The 21,018-nt window shown below is 57.1% G+C and overlaps 3 protein-coding genes across 6 annotated transcripts in view; 2 read left to right on the top strand and 1 right to left on the bottom strand.

Annotated features, from left to right (window-relative positions):
* The first annotated feature begins 2,028 nt into the window (after nucleotides 1-2,028).
* GJB1 (gap junction protein, beta 1, 32kDa) lies at nucleotides 2,029-3,767 on the top strand. Of its 2 annotated transcripts, none has more exons than XM_010565299.1 (2): nucleotides 2,029-2,139; nucleotides 2,847-3,767. In XM_010565299.1, the coding sequence occupies exon 2, from the start codon at nucleotides 2,859-2,861 to the stop codon at nucleotides 3,696-3,698; it is 840 nt and encodes a 279-aa protein (XP_010563601.1). In that variant the 5' UTR covers nucleotides 2,029-2,139; nucleotides 2,847-2,858; the 3' UTR covers nucleotides 3,699-3,767. The 2 variants fall into 2 exon arrangements, with proteins under 2 accessions (XP_010563601.1, XP_010563602.1); XM_010565300.1 differs by having other exon boundaries at nucleotides 2,042-2,139; nucleotides 2,705-3,767.
* Nucleotides 3,768-4,633: 866 nt separating this feature from the next.
* LOC104830440 (gap junction alpha-3 protein-like) lies at nucleotides 4,634-5,530 on the top strand. Its single transcript, XM_010565334.1, has one exon. The coding sequence runs from the start codon at nucleotides 4,634-4,636 to the stop codon at nucleotides 5,528-5,530; it is 897 nt and encodes a 298-aa protein (XP_010563636.1).
* A 606-nt stretch (nucleotides 5,531-6,136) lies between these two features.
* The window catches only part of ZMYM3 (zinc finger, MYM-type 3), a 23,003-nt gene continuing 8,121 nt past the window's right edge, over nucleotides 6,137-21,018 (bottom strand). Inside the window, exons 9-24 of one of the 3 annotated variants that reach the window (XM_010565302.1) lie at nucleotides 19,587-19,673; nucleotides 19,106-19,256; nucleotides 18,351-18,523; nucleotides 17,762-17,927; nucleotides 13,946-14,004; nucleotides 13,370-13,538; nucleotides 12,635-12,750; nucleotides 12,305-12,479; nucleotides 11,601-11,747; nucleotides 10,671-10,774; nucleotides 10,103-10,271; nucleotides 9,831-9,982; nucleotides 9,251-9,365; nucleotides 8,118-8,372; nucleotides 7,913-8,030; nucleotides 6,137-7,499 (exon numbers count right to left, since the gene is read on the bottom strand). In XM_010565302.1, coding sequence (XP_010563604.1) covers nucleotides 7,301-7,499; nucleotides 7,913-8,030; nucleotides 8,118-8,372; nucleotides 9,251-9,365; nucleotides 9,831-9,982; nucleotides 10,103-10,271; nucleotides 10,671-10,774; nucleotides 11,601-11,747; nucleotides 12,305-12,479; nucleotides 12,635-12,750; nucleotides 13,370-13,538; nucleotides 13,946-14,004; nucleotides 17,762-17,927; nucleotides 18,351-18,523; nucleotides 19,106-19,256; nucleotides 19,587-19,673 — 2,355 coding nt within the window. In that variant the 3' untranslated portion in view covers nucleotides 6,137-7,300. Of the gene's footprint in view, nucleotides 7,500-7,912; nucleotides 8,031-8,117; nucleotides 8,373-9,250; nucleotides 9,366-9,830; nucleotides 9,983-10,102; nucleotides 10,272-10,670; nucleotides 10,775-11,600; nucleotides 11,748-12,304; nucleotides 12,480-12,634; nucleotides 12,751-13,369; nucleotides 13,539-13,945; nucleotides 14,005-17,761; nucleotides 17,928-18,350; nucleotides 18,524-19,105; nucleotides 19,257-19,586; nucleotides 19,674-21,018 lie in introns of those variants that run through there. The other 2 variants (XM_010565301.1, XR_774216.1) reach the window with 2 other exon arrangements.

Below are 21,018 nucleotides of genomic sequence, written 5' to 3' on the forward strand. Positions count from 1 at the left end.
TGCGGCCGCTCCCCGCCGGGCCCTGCTGACTCAGCCGGCAGCTTATCGTGGGCCTCACCCGCTCCGCACCCCCGGCGATCCCCGGCCCCTCTCTGCCCACCGCCCCCGCCACACTGCGGGGAGAACCCCTGTCACCCCACAGTGCCACCCTGCCATCCTCATGCGGGGGACAGTGGGACCACTGCCATCCTCATGCAGGGGATGGTGTGCAGGGTCCTGCAGCCCACCCTGGGGCCCCCAAATGTGGGGCAGGGTCGCCATGTCCCAGCACACTGCGGAGCCATGCGGGGTGCTGGGCGGCGGGACCTTGGAGTGGGGCCGTTAGCTGGGTTAATCGTTGACAGGCTGTTTGCATTTTCTGGCTGCACTTTTAGACAGGGTGTTGGTGGCTCCCCAGGGCCCAGCCGGCAGCCTGCAGCAGCGGATCAAGGTGCTCTGGGTGCTGGGACTGCCCAGAGCTGTCCCCCCCGGATGGAGAGTGGGGCTCTGCCATGGTGCATGTGCCCAGCTTGCAGGGGATGTGGTGGGGAGGATGCTCACAGCAGGGGAGCGTGGCCAGGGGGACCACAGAGCTCCCACGGGGACCATCCTGGGGGGCTGGCCCTGCCTTAGTGCAGTGGTGGCCCCTGGGCTGTCCCCAGGGGATGCTTGGCAGTGGTGGTGGGTGCCTTGGCAGTGTGAGCGCAGGCTGGACACACCTGTGGTATTTACTTGGCAGGGAGCAAGTCCTGGAAGGAGCAAGGCTGTTTGGGAGGGGATGGGGGTGACGTGCCAGAGGGCAGTATAAAGTCCAGGGTGCTGTGCTGGAGGCTGAGGCTGCTGCGCTCCCTGAGAGCTTTGCCTGTCCCGCTGCTGAGGTGAGAGCCTGGTGAGCACAGCACCACTGTGGGGGTTGCCACACGTCCCCCAGCCGGGGGGGGGACTGGGGGGTCCGGGGTGGGGGCTGCAGAAGGGCTCCTCCATGGGCCAGGGAGGGCAGGGAGCTAGGGGTGCTGGCCACCATGGGGGGAGTGGGTCAAGGAGCAGAGTGTGGCCTAGGCACCAGCTGCCCTCCCCGCAGCTTCATTGGAGGGTCTTTGCCCACTACCATTTGCGCAGCTCCAGGTGCTGGCACCCTAGGCTGAGGGGTGGAGTTGGCATTTGGGATAGCATTGTTGCCTCCCCACCCTGCAGGCTCCCAGCTGGTAGGTTTTACAGGATGTGCTGCTCCCCACCTGAGGCTGGGGAGTGGCACCATCCCCACATGGATGGTGCACAGCGTGATGGTGTGGCTTGGGACACCAGCCCTGAGGGACATGGGCACAGGGGGTCCACAGGTACAGGGGCTGTTGCACTTACCAGTGTGTCCGAGCAGTGGGGCAGCGTCAGTAGCCCCCTGTCCTGGGAGAGGAGCAGAGCTCCTGCAGCACATGTTCTCAGCACTGAACGCAGCCCCCATTAGCACACAGCCAGCATCAGCCTGGTGACTCCCATGTCCCTAACAGGACAGGGCACATGCAGGGCAGCTCCAACGACCTCGCAGCCGTTGCTGCTGGCACCAACCCCCTGGCAGCAGAGCCTCAAGGGTATGGTGGCACCCATGGGGGCTGTACCCAGCACACCCAGCCCCGCAGGTCCCCACAGACTGCTCAGTGCCACACTGGGGAGCAGCCAGGCCCCAGCTCTGGTGCCATCTGTGTGGGACTGGCACACAGCTGGGCTCTGCCATGCATCCTGGGGAAGGGACCCCCAGGCACCCCAGGTGGCTGTTCAGTCCAGCAATGCCCGTGGCGTGGTCCCACCAGGCAGAGTGACGAGCACCCCGTGGCTGGCGGTCGGGGGGGGGCCCACAGCCGTGGTTGGCGCGGGGCGAAGTGGGAGTGGGTGCAGGGCCAGGCAGTGGGAATGCAGCACACAGGCACTTTGTTTGGTTGGGGTGGGCGGAAGTCAGGGCGTTGGATCTGAATGCTAAAGTGTGTTGTTCAGGGGCCGATAAAGGCCCCATTGTATGTAAATAGTTTATAAAGCAGCATATGACTTCCAGTGCAGGGCAGTGGCGGATAGAGACGAGGGCAGGCGGAGCAGAGCTCTCCTGTGAGAGATATGAGACCTTAGAGGGGCCACTGGGGACAGCTCGCAAGGACCCTTCCTCACCGGCAGGTACGCGCCGCCGGGACCCTCCACACCAGGGGCAGCTGGAGGGCAGGTCCCAGCCCACAAGCCTTGTGCTTGGGGTGGGAAGCAGCTCCTGGGGCTGCTCAGTGCCAGTGGGGCAGGGGTCTGTGCTTGGGGTGCAGGGTCACCCCATGCTCCCCAGGCAGGGACGGCTCTAGGAGGGTGGCAATGCGTGGCTGTACCAGGGCTCCTCCCAGCTCGGGGCTCCCCAGCCCCACTCCTGCAGGGAATGGGGCAATAAGGGACTGGTCAGGGAGGTGCTGGTGCAGAGAAGACATGGAGCTCCTTGGGTCCATCCCTAGCCAAGGAGCTCAGCGCTGGGTGAAGATAGGGGGTCCCTGTGGAGGTGTGGGAGCTTCCCCCCCATCCTCTGCAGCAGCCGTGGGTTAGGATCCCTGTGCCAGTGTGGGGTGGCAGAGCAGGAGTAGCTGACACTGCAGGGCCAATCAGTCTCCTACCTGCTCTGGCCAAAACGCTGCCCTGAGCTGTGAAAGCAGTGGGAGCCATGGTGCTGTCCTGCCATCCATCCATCCTGCTGTCCACCTACCAGGACTGCGGCAGCCAGTTGCTCCCAGGTCCCTCCTGAGGCTGCTGCCACCAGGGCCGGGATGTGGTGGCTCTCAGCCAGGGGTCCTTCCTGCTCCTAACACTGTCCTGCTCCTAACACTGTCTCTTGCTGCTTGCTCCTGCAGACGTGAGGAGCAATGAACTGGGCCGGCCTCTACACGGTGCTGAGTGGAGTGAACCGCCACTCCACTGCCATTGGGCGCATCTGGCTCTCTGTCATCTTCATATTCCGGATAATGGTGCTGGTGGTGGCAGCTGAGAGCGTCTGGGGGGATGAGAAATCCGCCTTCACCTGCAACACCCAGCAGCCTGGCTGCAACAGTGTCTGCTATGACCACTTCTTCCCCATCTCCCACATCCGTCTGTGGGCCCTGCAGCTCATCCTTGTCACCACGCCGGCCCTCCTCGTGGCCATGCACGTGGCCTACCAACAGCACCAGGAGAAGAAGTTGCTGGTGCTGACGGGGCATGCAGACCCCAAGCACATGGAGGAGGTGAAGAAGCACAAGATGCGCATATCAGGTTCACTGTGGTGGACATATGTCTGCAGTGTGGTCTTCAGGCTGCTCTTCGAGGCTGTGTTCATGTACATCTTCTACATGCTCTACCCGGGCTACCAGATGGTGCGGCTGGTCAAGTGTGAGGCCTACCCCTGCCCCAACACTGTTGACTGCTTCATCTCCCGGCCCACCGAGAAGACCATCTTCACCGTTTTCATGCTGGTCACCTCCAGCATCTGCATAGTCCTCAACATGGCGGAGCTGGTCTACCTGGTGGTGCGAGCCTGTGCCCGCCGAGGCCAGCACAACTCCAACCCCTCATCAGGGAAGGGCTCCTTCTATGGGCACAAGCTCTCCTCTGAGTACAAGCAGAATGAGATCAACCAGCTGCTGACAGAGCAGGATGGCTCCCTCAAGGACATGCTGCGCCGCAACCCCGGGCTGCAGGAGAAGGGCGACCGCTGCTCTGCCTGCTAAGGCCAGCGCCATGGGGGCCCCAGCCCTTGCCCCCACCCCACAGCCACCCCATGGCCCTGTGCTGTCCCTGTCCCATGGGACAGCCAGGAGGGCATCTTGGGCCATTAAATCTCTGTTCTCAGGCACTGCCTCCCTCCTTTCTACTCCAGCTGGGATGTGCCAGGGGCTTGGGGTGCCAGTGTGGGGTGCCCACCCGTGCACCCTAGCCCAGGTGGATGCCACCAGGGGTTGCGGGGGCTGTAGTGCCCGGGCTGGGCTGGGGCCATGGCTGTGGTGCCCTCGCAGCCGGCATGCAGAAGCAGTGACCCCTGGGTGGCATTGAGCAGTGTACAAGGGCTCACGCTCCCCCAGCACCAGCCCCTGCAGCCCTGCATATATTTAGAAAAGTGTCCAGACCAAAAATAGAGGGAAAAAATTTCCCCAGTGGCTGTTTCATCTGCCAGTCACAGTGAAAGCCAATGGGGCATGCAGCTGCCTCATGCCCCAATAATCCCTTGCCTGCTGTCAGGTGGATGGACAGACAGAGCCAGGCAGGCCTGTCCACACCTGGCTGAGGAGCAGGGGACCAGCCGGGAAGGGGCCCTGCAGCATCCTGCATCACCCTGCTGAGGGGAGCCAACAGCGCAGGAACACCGGGCTCTGCCCTACGCACCCGCCAACGGTGAGGGGTCCCCATGCCGGATTGCCACTGCGCTGTCCCCCATGGTTGCTCCCAGCATGCCAAGGCTGCTTTCTACCAGAGGTCTTTGTTCCTGGTGCCTTCCCTGCGACAGGTTAGGGGGTCCCATGGGACGCAGGGTGGGGACACTCCAGGGACAGCCCCAGGTTGGGTCCCTGCACACCCGCTGGGCGGGGGGATGGGGTGGTGGTTCAGCAGGTTGTGGGGTGGTCGTGTCTGGAGGGTGGCTGTCTTGCAGGGCACTGTGACGCGTGCCATGGGGGACTGGAGCCTGCTGGGGCGGCTGCTGGAGAGCGCCCAGGAGCACTCCACCGTGGTGGGGAAGGTCTGGCTCACTGTCCTCTTTGTCTTCCGCATCCTGGTGCTGGGGGCGGCTGCTGAGCGGGTCTGGGGCGACGAGCTGTCTGGCTTCTCCTGCGACACGCAGCAGCCTGGCTGCCAGAATGCCTGCTATGACAGCACCTTCCCCATCTCCCACCTCCGCTTCTGGGTCCTGCAGATCATCTTTGTCTCTACCCCCAGCCTTGTGTACCTAGGCCACATCCTGCACCTGGTGCATCTGGAGGAGAAGGCACAGCAGCAAGCAGCAGCACGGGCTGGCAGTGGGGCCAGGCGGCAGCGCCCCAGGCAGCCCCAGCTCCCTGTGGGGGACACGCGGGGACAGGTCTGCATGCGCGGGGCCATCCTGAGGACGTACATCTGCAACGTCGTCTTCAAGGCTCTTTTGGAAGTGGGCTTCATTGTGGGCCAGTACGCCTTGTATGGGTTCCAGCTGAAGCCCCTCTACACCTGCAGCCGCTGGCCCTGCCCCAACACCGTGAACTGCTACATCTCCCGGCCCACTGAGAAGACCATCTTCATCCTCTTCATGCTAGGGGTGGCCTGTGTGTCCCTGCTGCTCAACCTGGTGGAGATCTATCACCTGGGTCTCACCAAGTGCTGGCAGGGGCCAGGCCCCAAGTCCCACATCCTGCCCAGTCCTGGTGGCCCTCTGGGGACCCACAGGACCCGCGTCACCCTGCCCAGCAGTGGCAGCCCTGTGGCTGCTGGCAGAGCACCTCATGGCCTGGCACCCCTGGGGAAGGCGGGTACATGGCTGGGGGGCGCCAGTGGGTCCCACGGGAAGGCGCGAGCTGCAGACCTGGCAGTGTGAACGTGGCCTGCTGGGATGCTCAGGGATGGATGATGCATGGGTGGCCACAGTTGTGGTTCTGTCTCTGGGCCCTGACAGGCTTGTGGCATGGACCCTGTGGCCAGCACAAGAGATAGGCATGGCCCCAGGGACGTGGCCTGGCCGCTCCCCGCGCTCCTGGGAGTAGTGGGGCTGAGAGTAGGGCTGGGCTGGGGCAGGGTCCTGTCAGCCCTGGGGGAGCAAATAAACACCCATTGCACCTCACTTGACTCCTGCTCTGCCCATGGGCACCGCGGCATTGCTCTCTGACCCGTCTGTCCCACCTGGCCAGGGCAGGGCCACTGCTGGGTTGGCTTGGGTGGCAGCCCTACTGGCAAGGGACAGGCAAGGAGAAGCAGGGCAGGAACAGGCAGGGCATGCCAGGCTAGCACCAGCAGGCACAGGGTCAGGGGCCATCATAGCATGCCAGAGCTGGCAGCACACTAGGGGCCAGACACGGTAGGAAGCACAAGCAGGCAGGGATGGACAGGAGCGAGGTGCACAGCAGCAGTGGGATGCTGGCCCTGCTCTCCTGCAGTGCCCACCCTGCCTGCGGGAGAAAAGCAGGAGCTGCCAAAAGTCTTCTGCATCTTTATTTGAAATGAATGGTTTCCAGAGACACAGGGTTAGTCCTACCGCCCTGGCATCACTACAACAAGACTGGTGAGTGGCTCACTCTCCACATGGACACAGAGAACAGATGGCCCGGGGCCAGGGCCCAGAACAATATATACAGGCTCAATAGGAGACCCATGTACAGCTCAAGAAAACTGACCAGAACACAAGGAGGGGCAGGAGGCAGCAGGGAGTGGCGCAGCCAGAGCCAGGCTCGCCCTGGGCAGGGCGCCAGCACCCCACTGCTTTGGGAGGGAGGGGGAGGCCAGGCAGAGGTCCTCACTTCTGCCAGCAGCTGCCCAAGCCCCCGGCCAGAGTGGAGGGACCCACTGATGGCACCTTGCACTGAGGAGGGGTATTACGCTAGGATGCAGGACAGCGGGGACAGAAGGGCAGCACTGGCACAGACCTGTCTCCATCAGTTTTCCACAGACTCAGGAAACATTGACAAAATTGAGGGAGGCAGCCCGGCTGCATTCGAGGGAGGCATCCCCGTGGCAAGGCTGCGTCTCTGCCCTCACATTCCAGCACCAGCTTCCTCTGCTCCCCAAAGCCAGCCCAAACCTCTCCCACCCCTGCGAACAATCCCTCCCCCTGACCCCAACAGCTCTCAGGCTGCTGATGGTCCTTCCCCACTGGCTTGAAAACACCATGCTGCTGCAGCAGCAGAGCTACCGTTCCTGCCATGCCACCCACAGCCTTGTGAGGGGATGCTAAAGGAAGGGGGAATTAAAAGCCTCGGGGCTGCTGGTCCCAGACAGCACTCTGCCGAATGGTGCAGTTCCTGCACTGGGGTAGGGGGAGGGGGGGGCAGTAGAGTCAGGGCTGGGAATAGCAGGGGACAGGGCTGGGCAAGGGGAGCTGCCTTGGGGGCTCTGCCACCCCTGTGCTGTGGGGACTGGCCCCAGGGAAGACGGCTCACCCAGCAGCCAGGACAGGAGGCAGGGCTGAGCGCGGGGGCCATGTACGTAGGAGAGGCCCGTAATGAGCAGGATGTGATGTCCAAGTCCGGTAACAATAGACAGTGCTGCCACAGCACTATCCCCTCCCATGCTGCATGGCCCCAGCCCTGCAGCAGGAGGCAGGGAGACGAGGTGTCCTGGGCTGGAGCACAGCCAGCCCGGCAGCACCTCGCTCTTAGTCCATGTCGTCGTCCAGGCTGCTAAGCCGACTGTGCTCTTCGTAGATCTCCCTCACGGCCAGGATGCGGTTCAGCATGCTCTCCAGCATGCTCCGGTCCATGGGGATGACCGAGTACCAGAGTGGGGACTCGGCGATGCAGGACCGTTCAGGCTGCAAGTAGAATACATCGTTGCGGTTCCGCAGACTCTCTGGACTGTAAAGAGAGAGGAAGGTGAACCCTGGGATATCAGCTCCAGGGGCTCAGAAAGCCTGGCCTGCACTCATGGTTATCAAGGGGGGCTCAAGGCTTGTTACAGCCTCTCATCATTCGGCAGGACAAGGACGCAAACTGAGTCTGCAGCTCCTCACTCAGGACCAAAGCCCCTAATCAGCCAACCACCACGACTCATACTGCATGCTCCTGCCTGTCTGGAGAGAGCCAAGTAGTGGAAGGGGCTGCAGAGAAGCATTCTCTCAGCTATGGTCTATACAAACAGCACAGACCCTGGGCAAGGCTTTACATTCAAGTACAAATGTTTGGAGAGCAGCAGCCACTCCACAGGGTCCCACCAAAACCAAGAGGTGGCCCCAAAATGGCACATGCCCTTTCTCCAAAGAAAGCCTCACCATTTGGAGAGATAAAACTCATAGAACTTGACTGGGCATCGGAGTGGGTTCATCCTGTTCTCCCGCTGCTCCAGCATCGGTACCTCCTCCTCACGCTTCCGCTTTCCAGAGCCACCATCTGCAGAGGGGGAGAGAACAGGATCATGGCTGGGACCCGATGAGGGAGGCAGGGGGAGGGACAGAGAGATGCTCCATCAGACCCTACCTCGGCTTTTCTTCTGCTTGGCAGGAGCGTAGTAGCGGATGCTCACCACCTTTGTCATGCCACGGGCCGTGGTGCACTTGCGGGACTGGCGCACCACGTTGGTGAAGGAGAGCTGCATGTGCTCATCCGCTGTCTGCAGCCCAAAGAACTTGGTGTTGAAGAACATGAGGGTGTTGAGGAGCACGAAGGGTGAGTAAACGCCCAGCTGCTTGCACTCCCAGAGGTGCTCCTCCTCGACACGTGAGAAAACTGTGTCTGTAACACACAGAGGAAGAACCAGGTCACATCAACAGTGGCCTTGTGGCAATCCCTTCACCCTGCCCAGGCAAACTCACTGCAAAAGACTGATGCTTCACAACATCCCTTTTCTACGAGGTTACTTCTCCAGAGCCATCAGCAGAGCTAGATGCTGGCTCTGCCCAGCCACAAGCCACCCCAGAGTGCAGCCAAACCACAGGCCAGAACCCAAACCAATCCTAATCGCTCATCCCTATAGATGGCCACAAAGTGAACTCTAGGTCAGTGCTCCACCAAACTCAGTGTGAGATGAAGGAAAAGCAGCAGGCAAGACAGACACGGCCAGCTCCTGCCTAGACACACAGGTCTGCAGCCAAATGCCTCTGACTGGGACAGCCAGTATGCAGAGGTGAGGCTGGATCTGTGAACTAACCACTGACAAAACACAGAAGGGAAGGCAGCCCAGATCACAGCCATCACGAAAAGCCTCTGCAGAGCTCTAAGTTAGTCCCCTCACAAGGCAGCAGCACAGCAACCTTGGCCAACAATTAGCACAGTGTGCAGGGCTTGCCCATGTGCTGGGAACACAAAGGCATGGGCCAGTGTGCCTCCTGGCTTGGTATCCTCTTTGCCAAAGGGCGGAGACATCGCTGTGAACTGTTGTAAAGATTCAAACTGTCTCAGGACACAAAGCAGCTGTGCTCTGCTCCCAGCAACAGAAGCTGCTGGCTCCACTGTCGGTATGGGTCAGTACGACCCCTGGACACAGCAGGACTGTGCTGCCTATGGCAAGAAAGAGGGTTGAGGCTGGGGGAGCACAATCAGACTGGAGGATCCAAGGCTAGACGCACAAACTGGGTGTGTGTCGTGACTGAAGGTACTCTGGAAACACATACTATTTGGTAAGATTGTGGGTTGCCAGCCGCTCAGGGACTTGTTCAGCTCCTGCACGAAGGTCAGGTAGTAAAGGTCTGTAAATATATTCACCATACGATTGTTCTCGAGCAGGTACTAGAAAGGACAGAACACACAGTCAAGAGAGACATGGCAGCACCTGGAATGCAAACCCTCCCCAGAGAGCCCAGGGCACATATGCAGAGCGCCCCTCTTTGTACAACCAGAGCTGCAGGGCAGAATCCTAAAACCAGCCACTTCTGAGAGCTGTGAGGAAAACCCCAGAGCATGACAAAGCAGACTTGGTGCTGAAGAAGGGACTGAGTCTGGGGAGATGTCCCAGCCCTCCTCAAGGATGTGCAAGAAGAGTGCAAGGCTGGGGAATAGCTGCCACCCTACTCACTGGGCTTGGAACAAAGACCAAACCAGGTAGGCTGCTATCTTGGGGTGAGGCACTGAAGGACAGTCCAGTGAACCTCTCTGGGTCCCCAGAAGGCAGAGTAAAGGGCACAAGCTCCCCTCACCAGATCTGACCCCCAGGTCTGGCTGTGGAGGACTTGAGGGCAGCAAGACCTCCCTCACCTGCTGGATGCCAAGGCAGAGGTAATAGATACTGTCTGGTTCGTAGCGCTCCCCATTGGGCCGTGTTATCTCCTTGACAAACTGGGCCAGGCCGTAGTTAAGCTCAGCTGCTGTGCAGGCCAGGATGTCTTCCTTGATCCTCATGGGCTTGGCTATGGAAACAAGCACAGCAGCCTCAGACAATAGCCTGCAAGGCCAGGAGCACCTCAGCACCCTGGGACCCAGCTTCTGGGAGGTTTCTGCCACTCCACCCATCCAGACAGGGCTCTTACGGCCAAAGCGTAGCTCCTCTCCCTTGCTGGTCTCTCCCCCTGCATACTTGGCTTGCACCCAGGACTTCCAGGCATTCACACCATATGAGTAGTTCAGCACTGTGCAGCTGGGCTGGCTGCTCATTGAGTCCCGGGAACAGCTTTCAGAGAGCACCAGACGCTTCTGCCCCTGCAAAGAGGTGTACTGTGAGACTGGGCACCTACCTGGGACAGATGCAAGAGCCCTGGCCACCCCTCAGATCTGCTGACTGCCAGCTCCCTCCCAGTGTGTCTGTACCCATGCCAGTAGGCATCCTTCTGCTGACAGCCAAGCCAACAAGGCCCATTAGTTATGAGGACCACAGGCAGGAAAGAGGCCAGCTCTCACATGACCTGTGGCATTCAAAGCTCCTCCAAAGTGACAGGCAAGTATTTTAATTCAAGGAGTGGCCCACAGGCCAGGCATGCCCCAAAGGGAGAGGGCACAACCACCCCAGCACACCAAAGCCTTCACCTTGTATGTCCCAGATGGCAGTTCTCACTCCAAATCCAAAGAGCTTTAAGCAGGCATTACCCACACAGAGCTCACCTTTCGGACAGCACGAGGCAGATCTTGTTCTGTGGACACATCATCTGGTCCCACTAGCCCACAGTCAAAGAGGAAGTCCACACTGGGGTTGATGTCTAGAGGGTCTGAAAGAAAACACAGGCAGAAGGGCTCAGCTGAGACTTTTCATCCTGTCCCCTGTGCTCGTCTGGTTCTTACGGCAAGGTGAAGAGGGAACACACAGCCCAACACTTCACACCCTCTACCTCTGCCTGGCATGAACTTTTAGCCACAGCCCAACACAGGAAATATAGCTCTGGCAGATGATGCTAAGCTCTCTCAACTAACCAGAGCCTCACATTCTCCCCTCTGACAGTTTTTTGTTTGTTTTTCAAACCCAAGGAACATTCCTCATCCCCTTGTGCCAGGCCAGCACTGGGGACAGCCTGGCACAGGCACCCCAATCCTCTGTCCTTTGCTGCTAGCATCCTGCCTCACCACTGCTGTGCTCCTGCAAGTCCCTGCCTCTTCTTCCACCTTCTGCCCGCTAACGGACACACAGCAATACTGCTTTCTTCCAGTCCAGGTCTCCCTGCTGTCTCCCTGTCATGCCCTGTCCAGGTCTCTCTCTCACCTTGCTGGATCCTCTGAAATCATCATCCATAAGCACAACAGCGCCGCTGCCCTGCTTTTTGTGCTGTTAAAATCAGCTTCTCATTTCCCCTTCTCTGCAGACCCATGTTCACAACAGGTCAGTTAGTCTAGACAAACACACACTCCTTCAAAAGTGGTGGTCTCCTCACCCCTGCTGCAAGACTCTCAGTTCCTGGCCTCAAGCCTGGTCAGTCAGAGGGCATGGGGAGGTAAGTTCACACAGCTCTTAATGCTGCTGGCAGCGGTCAGCTGCTGGCAGCGGGGAGGACCCTGCTGCAGCATGAACAGCCCTGCATGCCTGCTTCACCCAGCTCTTACTCTTAGGGAAGTCAGCCTCCAGATCCTGGCCTGGCTCATCGAGGACATTTGCCATCTTGACAGCCATAGCCAACACATCATCCCGTGCTGGTCCAAACAGATCACAGTCCTCCAGGAGACCCTCTGCACTCTGGTTACTCACCAGGTCTGCAATGCAAAAGCAGATCATAAATCCAACTTTCAAGAAAGCCTTTTGTCTGTTTTCCCTGTGACAGCTGGAAAATGAAGTCAGGCTCCGTGCAGCACAGTCCTGTGTTCAGAGCAGCCCCATGACATCTGCGCTGCCCAGATTTCCCTGGACAGCAAGACATTAGATGTTTGTCCTCTCCCCAGCCATAGCCCTAGTCACTGGGGCTTGAGGAATGCAGCCCTCAACTAAAAAGACCTGTGGGGTCTGGACTGCTAGTCTTCTGGATGGGAAGCTGCTTTAGGTAAGAGCCTGAACAGCCACCTGAATAAACTAACAGTGCTGCACATGTGCCACAAAACTTGCACCTCCAAAAGGGACAGTGGCAGACACTACTCCCTGCTGCAACTCTTCCCTCCTGATACCTCCTCAGCAGAAGTTTAGGACTTCCTCTTCCCTGCTCCCTCTTCAAAGGCTTTGGGAGAGCTGTGATCCAGGCAGATGCTCTAGCTCCAAGAGCTGGCAAACCCCACGTGATCCCAGCTGTTGGGCGAGACCAAGCCATGGCAGAACCTACCACACAGGTCCGAGGAGGCCTTGTCCAGTTCCTCAGCCTCTGCAATCATCTCGGCCATGGCCAGGATGTCAGCCTCTAGGGGATTGGAGGGGATCTTCACCTTCAGCTCCTCAATGGTCTCCACAATCTTATCTGTGCTCTCCAGCGTGGTGGGCAGGAACATTGGCACAGGCACCTGTCGACAGCAGCACACCACGCAGAAAACCGACACTCAGCTGACTGACGTAAAAGCAGAGGCAGGAGAAGAGGACAAACAGAGAAGCAGGGAGGCTGCAGCAAGGCACGATTGAGCCAGTAAGAGAACACGAGTGAGTGGAGTGTGTTGCTTACCGGGACAGGCATGGAGAAAGGCACAGGTACTTTCTGGCAGTACATATGCATAGGCACAGGCACGAAGATCGGGACGGGGATTGGCAACACAATCACCTGGGGCTTCCAGTCAGCCTCTGACAAGAGCAAAAGTACATCGGTGAGCTTGCTCCCAGCAGGTCTTCCACCCAGCCCCGCTGCACACTGTCATGCCCTCAGCCATCCAGCGTCATGGCCCTTCCAGCCACCCAGCGTCATGGCCCTTCCAGCCACCAGCTTCTGTGGCTCATGGGCAGAGCTGGAACAGCAGCAAGCCAAACAGCCCTGCAACAAGAGAGGCTTGCCTCAGCCAGAGGTGCAAGCCCTGCTCTTACATGGCGTTGCTGAGAGGTCTAGTTGCCTTGCATATGCTGCAGACCATACACACATGCCTGACAGGAGCTACACAGTGGAACCTGCTCAGCAGATGGCCCCTCAGACAAGCTGATGATCTCCAGAAGAACAGCAGTTGTCCCACAAGAGGTGGGATCATGCTGCAGTGCTCTCTGCATCTCTCCTTTTGCTGCTGATGGAAATGGGCTCCCTACCTCCAGCCCTGCCATGTGTGCTCTGCACTGCCCTGAGACTCCTCAGCACAGTGCCAAACACCCAGCTGCTCTGTACAGCATTTCAAGCTGGATTCACATTTAGTCTGGATCAGGGACTTGCCTTTCTAAAATGCCCCTGTAATCCTGCAGTTATGTCTTGTTTTCCTACCTGTCTGACAGCCTTTGGACTTCATTTCTATCTTGCAGGAAACGCCCCGGTTCTGCATCAGTGGTTTACACATGGCAGCTTTGTTTTTCCGAGGGGTGGCTGGAACTGGAGGGGGTGGGAGAGGAGGTGCGGCTGGAGACATCTGCGCTGAGGATGTCTTTGCCGACAGCTGAGGAAACACAGAAAGCAAGAGGTTGGTGTCCACCTAAGGCAGCACCCACCTCTTCCCAACCGCGGGTACTGCTGGAGAGACTCCCAAAGCACCTCATGGAGCCTGGCAGTCCCCAACACACAGACACACACGCACACGAGCACCATGCAAAGAGGAGCCAGTGCCACAGTGGCAGGCTATTCTGGAGCCCACTGATTCCCGGGGAATGGTTATTCTTCCCCCTTGCAGGAGATACGCTGATGCTGCCCTCCCCAGCAGCTCTTATCAGCTCCCACTACCCAGACATCTTAAAATGCATTGGTTGTAGAAGAACAGAATCTCCCTGAACAATGGCAGATCTGTCCTCTCTTTGGGGACAGCCCCTTTGTGCTATCTTGCAATCTCCTACCTCCAACAGGCCTTACCATGTTAGTCTCTGCCTTCTGTGGGGAAGGGGCAGGTGGTTTTGGTTCTGAAGTCTGACCTGTAAGAGAAAGCAATGACTAAGTTCAAGAGCTCCTGGGCCAACAGGTCCCAGTGCTGGGACGGGAGGTGGCAGCAGCCAGAAGGCAGGGACAGGCTCCCCAGAAACTGCTCCTGGCCACTCCAGGAACAGTTAATGTTTCCACAATCTCTAGCCCTAGCAGCTCAGAAGACACTACAACTCCAAAATCAAGTTATTTCCATGTCATTTTGTGCTCCCTTGCAGTACACCCCATCCCCATCACAGCAGGTCAGGAGAAATCCCAGTCCCTTGTAGAGAGAGGAATCCAGGGCTCTATTCCCAGCTCTGCTTGTTGGCTTGCTGTACCGAGCCATGGCCCCTCCCTGCGCCTCCATCTCCCTGCTACAAGTATCTTGGCAAAGTGCTTCGAGATCCCTAGGAAGAAGGTGACAGAGCTAGTAGTAGTATTATGAGAGATCCCAGAAAGCAGAGAGACAGCTTTGCCCCAGTCCTAGGGATGCAGTCCATTCCCCTAAGGAAAGAGGGGATCACCTGCAGGTAAGAGGCACATGTGGCAGACACTGGTCTCAGGTGGTGACAATATCATCCTGGCTTGGATGATAACTCCTGCTCATTTGCTCTGCAGAGAACCTGCACCCATCTCAAAGGCTGATGACCTAAAAGAACACCTTCATCCAAATCTCCTGTGAGCCCTGGTTACCCATGTGGCTGGGAAAAAGAACTGCCTTCTACAGCACTGACTAACTGTGGGCCATGCATGAAGGAGACTCCTGCAAGGAAAGCAGCAAGTCTCAGCACCCCAGGGGAGTGGCGGGTCTGTTTGCATCTCCTGCATAAGATAGGCTCTCCAGGAAAGACCCAGACTCCCAAAGGTCCAACACATGGGCATTCACACTATGCAGATTTCCTCTGTCCTGAGGAAATGCAGGACTGCTCTTGAGCAACTGGAGGCCCAGCAGGGTCCACTTGCTGACCACCACAGGGGGACAGGCAAGTTCCACTTGGAGGAAATTCCCTAGCCTGCAGCTGAGCATTCAGCCATAGGATCTGCAACGGTCTCAATGGGTCCAAGAACTCCCCCTGACCAGCCCAAAGTGGATGGGCAGCAGGTCTAGGTGGGACACATTAATGGCTTGAAGGAGAAAAGACAAGCTATGGAGTATGAACAGAGTTTCTGCTGCAGCAGAATCAAAAGCAAAGTTGATTGCCCCACAGGCCAATGATTTAGGACTAAGGGAAACAAGATCTTCCTGCCACAAAGCTCCATGTGCTACAGATCCAGGCTTCCAGGAAAGCTCCAGCTTATTTACTCTCATCCCAACACCAGCAAGGAGTTGTCAAGGCATTGCCTGCACGAACTGTGACTTCTGGCCCTCTGTCCTCTCCAGCTGGATGGCCCTGTGCAGAGCCAGTTCCCCTTGGAAGTCTTTGGGCACAGTTCTGTGGCAGAAGCTCCTCAATCCCTCATTATACAGACTGTTCCCAGCAAAGAAATGGCCGCTTTTATCGTGAGCAAGCACTCTCGGCATCACCAGGTTGGCAGCAGCCACTGGGTCACAGGAATGAATGGTTTAGGCAACCACTGGCTGCAAGAGAAGAAGCAGGTAGTCAGCTGCTCTGCCCAAGATGAGTCTGAAATGCCTTGTGAGCTGGCAACACAGCTGCCAGGTCCACAGGAGACCCTGGCTGGACCAGGCAGAAGCTGCTCCTCACCATGCACTGACAAGCTACTCCTCCTGAAATCCCCTGCACAACATGCTGGGCTGGAAAGCTCTGTGTAAGCACACAGCAGGCCCTGGCTCCAGCACCCTTCCTTCGCAAGCTGAGCAGTATGCCACAGTCCCAGGACAAGGATGTCCACAGCTGTCCCACAACTGGCAGGGGACGGATGTGCCAGAATACACAGAGGGCCCAGTGCCACCAACGGCATTCACCAAGCATGACAGCTGCTGGGGTAGCCTGGAGTTTGAGCTCAGCTGAGCGTTCACCCTTGCTGACAGGCTTTTCCTTGGCTGCCCTCAGAGTCCTCCGCCTCACAGGGCACATGGAGAGGCAGCTGTGGCATGGTGAAGGGTGATGCCCCACGTGCCAGACAGCAAAGTTCTTGGGGGCCTCCAGAGATGTGGTGAGGGAGGACCTCAGACTCTCGTGGTCGGTAGTGGTGAAGGTACTTCTCAGACTTGTGGTCTATGGCTCCAAGGAGACAATGGCCAAATGGTGTGAAATATGCTTCCCTCTGCAGGCAGAGCTTGCTCGCTGTGCCTGCATCCCAAAAGCAGTGTTACTGGTATCTCACATGCAAGATGCCTTGAAAGCAGAGGACAATTGGAACAGCATGGCTAGGGCTGCGGAATCGCTTGGTGAGCTACAGGAACCAGCAAGCTTAACACCTCTTCCTCCCCTGGGCAGCAGGACAGTCTGTGCCCCATCAAGCAGACTCCCCCTGGGCACTCCCATGCCAGCAGAAACCAACAGTTCCTTATCCACAACACACCAGTGTGCTGCTACTTGAGTCGTCACCTCACACAGCCATTTATGGAGCATGGCTCTTGGAGGGCAGGCTGGGACTCCCCTGGCTGGGGGAACCTGCTGCTTCTGGCAGAGCAGCTCTGCTTTGCTGTCTAAGCAGCACTGACATCCAGGGCTTCCCCAGTCTTGCAATCAGCCCACTGCTGTCAGGAGAGGAACCAGAAAGAGTCTGGAGATGGAGGACGAGGTCTCTCACAGGAAGGTCCTTGGCTTCATTTCCCCTCCTTGGTGCACCGTAGTCAGGGTTTTACACCTCATGGGATCCCAGGGAGGACAGCAAAGCCCTGAGCCTGTGATGCAGGTATCTGTCGAAGCTTGATGCACCGAAGTAAGTCCCCACCATAAGCTGCAGGCATTTTAAACTAGATCACACAGATTACCTAGAAGATCATGGCCTATGAAAGACCAAGCAGAATGAGACCACATGAGTGTCCGAGGGCCAAGCGATGTCTTGTCACTGTCACTAGGAGCACCTTCCATCCTGAGGGACCCCAAAGCACTTTGCAATCTTCCATAAGCAACTGTCTCAAATTAATGGAAATGGGGCAACAGGCAGTGAAAATCTCCTCTCCAGCTGGAACTCCACAGATGCAGAATGGGGTTATCCGGGACATGGGGTTGGCAACTCCCCAAAGCCGCAGCAATCTTTTGGTAAGTGGTAGGACTCCAATCTAACATTGCAAGACAGAGTGCCTCAAGCAGCTCAGCACTCCTTCAAGATCATTCTAGGTTCAGCTCTGGCTGAGGAGAGCCCACCTACAGCATCACCAGCACCACTTCCTGCAGCACCCTGCATTTTCCTTGAATGCTTCCCATCCAAGCACTGACCTGGCCCAATCCTGATTAGCTTATGAGATCTGAGAAGGTCACAGCTCGGAGGTGGTGCGGGGCTGCAGGTGGATTATCATGCCAAACCACGCTGTCCCCTAACCCTGTAAATCGAGCTCTCCGTTGGCAACATGAGGATGTTAAATCCCTGAGTATCCTCGCTAAGAGTGTGAGCTACAGGCAGCACGCTGGCACCGGCTCCTCCCGTCTGGGCCCTGTGTGTCATAGAACCATAGACGTTAGAGATGGAGAAGCCCCATTAGGTCCCACTCCGTCCTTTCCCCCCCAAGGGCCAGTGCAGGATTGTTCCCTAGCGTCTCATCCAGTCCCGGGCAGGAAGCTTCCACCCCTCGCTGTTCAGTCTTCCCTGTGTCTCTCAGACTGAGCTATGCAGGTCCCCTCCCTCCCTCCTACTCACTGTTCAGCAGGCTCTCGGGCCCCTTCTGCGTGTCCAGGTTGGGCTGGTTCTGTTGATTGTAAAATCGCAGCAGACACTGCTGGTTGCAGAAGTGTTTGATTTGCCCCCGCCAGTGGATGGTTTCCAGCAGCTTCCCCTGACGCTTGCAGGCATGGCACCGAGCTGCCTAAAGCCCGCATCAGCAGGAGAGAAACAAGGAGTAACTAACCACACCCCCTCTGAGTGCAACACAACTCTCCAGTGAAAGGTGCACATAGCAAGGTGCTGTGAGCTTCCCCACAGCAGTGCCCTGCCAGTGCCAGCCGGGGACTCCAGCGGTGCGAACTTCTCACAGCAGCACTAGCCGCAGATCCAGCACTGTGAGCTTCCTCAGTGCAGTGCTCTGGCAGGATCAGCTGGGGACTCCAGCTACGTGAGCTTCCCCGTAGCAGTGTCCCGTCATTGCCAGGCAGGACTCCAGCAGTGCCAGGTTCTCCGCAGCAGTGCCAGCCAGACTCCAGCAGTGCGAACTTCCTCAGTGCAATGCCCACTTATCTGGATGCCGTGCCCACCACAGCACTTAGCACAAGCTGCCAGTGCCAATACTGACCTTGAAGTACCAGAGCAAGTATTTGCTTTTGCAGTCTTCACTACAGAAGTCCCAGGTGCTGCCCTCCAGCTGCTCGGTGACCGCCCGCTGGCAGGTCTGAGAACAGTAGGTGCAGGTGATGCAGCACAGGCCCAGGTTCTTGGTGAAATCCTGTTTGTAAAGAAGCACACACCCTGCGGAGAAACAATAGGAGTGAAACCTTCCCAGGATGAACTGGGGGCCTCCCTGACCCAAACATGACCAGAATCCAGGTCTGCGGAGACAACAGAGCACACGCAACACACTGTAGGGAACAATCCAGCACTGGCCCCTGGGGCTGGGATAAGATGGGACCTCATGGGGACTTGCCATCTCTCACCTCCATGCTTCTAGGAAGAGTCTGACTCCAACCTCCTGTGTGCAGGAACCCAGCAGGCAGGGCAAGGCCAGGTCAGGCCAGCCCAGACGCAAGAGCGTAGAAGTGCATGATGACAGGAGGAGCGGAGCTGCCACCTGCTGTCTCCCCAGCCCCCAGAGAGAGAAAAGCTGTGAGAAAGCCCTCCCCAAGGACACAATGAACGGTAAAGATCTTGCCCTAGGGCCTGGCCGGACAGCAAGCCATCCCCACAGACAGTCCTCCCTTCACTGCATGGCAAGGCTCTTGCCCCAGGGCCTGGCTAAGACAGTCTCCCCTCTGTTCCTCTCCATGCTCTCTTCTCCTCCCCCAGCATGGGCTGGCATGGGGGCTCTGCCTCTCCCGTGCCTTCCCTAAGTACCTTCGCTACAGAAGTTCTTCTCTACTCCAGAGAAGCGGATCTTCTCATGCAGCAGCTTCTCCTGTTTGCAGTGCTCACACTGAGACACCACCCCGCGCAGTCGCTTGAAGTCCTCGCAGCAGTCCTTGCAGCAGAACTGATACACCTTGTCCTGCCAAAGAGACCGCCACCAGTTCAGCCAGGCTGGCAGGAGGTCCCCACGCTTCTCAAGGAAGCAAGAGCAAGACTACAGGGCTGAGCCAAGTTCCCAGCTCTCCTGGCATGGGGTTTGGCAGAAACAGTCTCCTCCTGCCCTTTTGACATCCTGCAGAACATCAGGAGAGCAGCACTCAGCGTGCGGTCTCCAGGCATGTCTCTGCAGCTAAGGCATTCAGAGCACTGGTGCAGAAGGAGCTCTGCTTTGAGCAGGGAGAGGAAGGAGCCCTGCAGTCCTCACCAGGGTTGGCCTCTACCTCAACATCCCCCTGGGGAAAGTCCTCACCTGCCAGTCTAGGATCTCCGGCTTCCCGCTGAAAAGATTGTGGCAGTAATGGCAGTTGAGGTGGATCCCACCTTCCGGGCTGGTGCGCTGCAGGAGACAGAGACAGCTCATGGAGGGAGAGGCACACAGAGGGCAGCGAGCACCCCCTTCGCACTGCCAACACATCCTGCTTCCTCCACCATTCACAGCAGTCTGTCTGCCCCTCCTCAGACCTGCACTTGCTGTACTTGCTGCCACTGTCAGTGACCCACAGCCAGGCCATCAGATCATGTCTCAAGCTCCTGGAGAGCAGATTCTTGAGCAATTTCACTTTGCTTCCAGTGTACTGGGTCCAGCTCTTCTCAGAAAGGCAAGCTTTCAAGTTGCCACCCCTTTGGATTTGAAAACATTAAGAGATGGGGGCTCCGCTACCTCTTCTGAGAATTTCTCTAAAAAATCTTGAAGCATAGGTGCCTGGTTTCTATTTTCAAGGTAATGCAACTTCAAAATTCAAGCAGCCATTCTCATCCCACCTTCCTCTGCTAGATTAAACAGCCATTTAGCACTTGGTGTCTTGTCCACAAGGGTATATTTATTAATAGTCATCTTCCTGGTTTTATTTCTGATAATCTCAGACAAGGTGCTCTGCGAGTGCTTCAGTACATGCATTTTTCAAGCCCATATGTAATTTTTCTGTCTTTTTTCAGCATGCTTCCAATTTTTCTTCAACATTGAAAATAAAGTGGACATCGGATGAACATCCTTCCTACCTGTGCAACATTCTAGGTAGCTGTTTTGCTCCATAGCCCCCAAACTTTAACTCCCTGTTCCTCTGCTTGTACTTGCAATAACTTAATTAATCCTTCCCTCTGCGGCTGTAAACTTAGATGCTCATACTGAACAGTTTAACTGCTGTAATTCCAGGGCCTTTTCAAAATCCTTACTTTCCCAGGACTTACATCCCCATACTACTTGAGTAAGGCTGATACAGGATCTTGCACTTAACTGTGTTTAAGCACACGTTAGGAGGAACCAGTCTTGTCAAGCAATCCAGTTGCTTTGCTTTCTATGACTGCCCTGACCTCAGCATGAGTTAACACTTCACCAATTTTTGTTTAATCTGCAAAATTTTATCATGCTTACTTTGACTTTATTGCCAGATGACTGATGAAGATGTTGAACTCCTTGGGTTTAATACTGATCTCCAAGCAGCCATCTTGAAACAATCTCTTGAGTGGTTTTTCTTTGACAAGTGTGTTCTGAGATTTGCCAGCAAGACAGTTCCTAATCCAGGTTATGCATGGGTTTACTCGTATGTTACAGTGCTGATTTTACATGGCAATAATTCAAGTTAGGTGAATTAGGTGAAGTCACTGGTGACTGGAAAAAGGGAAACATCGCAGCCATTTTTAAAAAGGGTAGAAAGGAGGACCCTGGGAACTACCGATTTATC

The sequence above is a fragment of the Haliaeetus leucocephalus genome, unplaced genomic scaffold (assembly GCF_000737465.1).
Source record: "Haliaeetus leucocephalus isolate CR32 unplaced genomic scaffold, Haliaeetus_leucocephalus-4.0 Scaffold189, whole genome shotgun sequence".
Lineage (NCBI taxonomy): Eukaryota > Metazoa > Chordata > Aves > Accipitriformes > Accipitridae > Haliaeetus > Haliaeetus leucocephalus.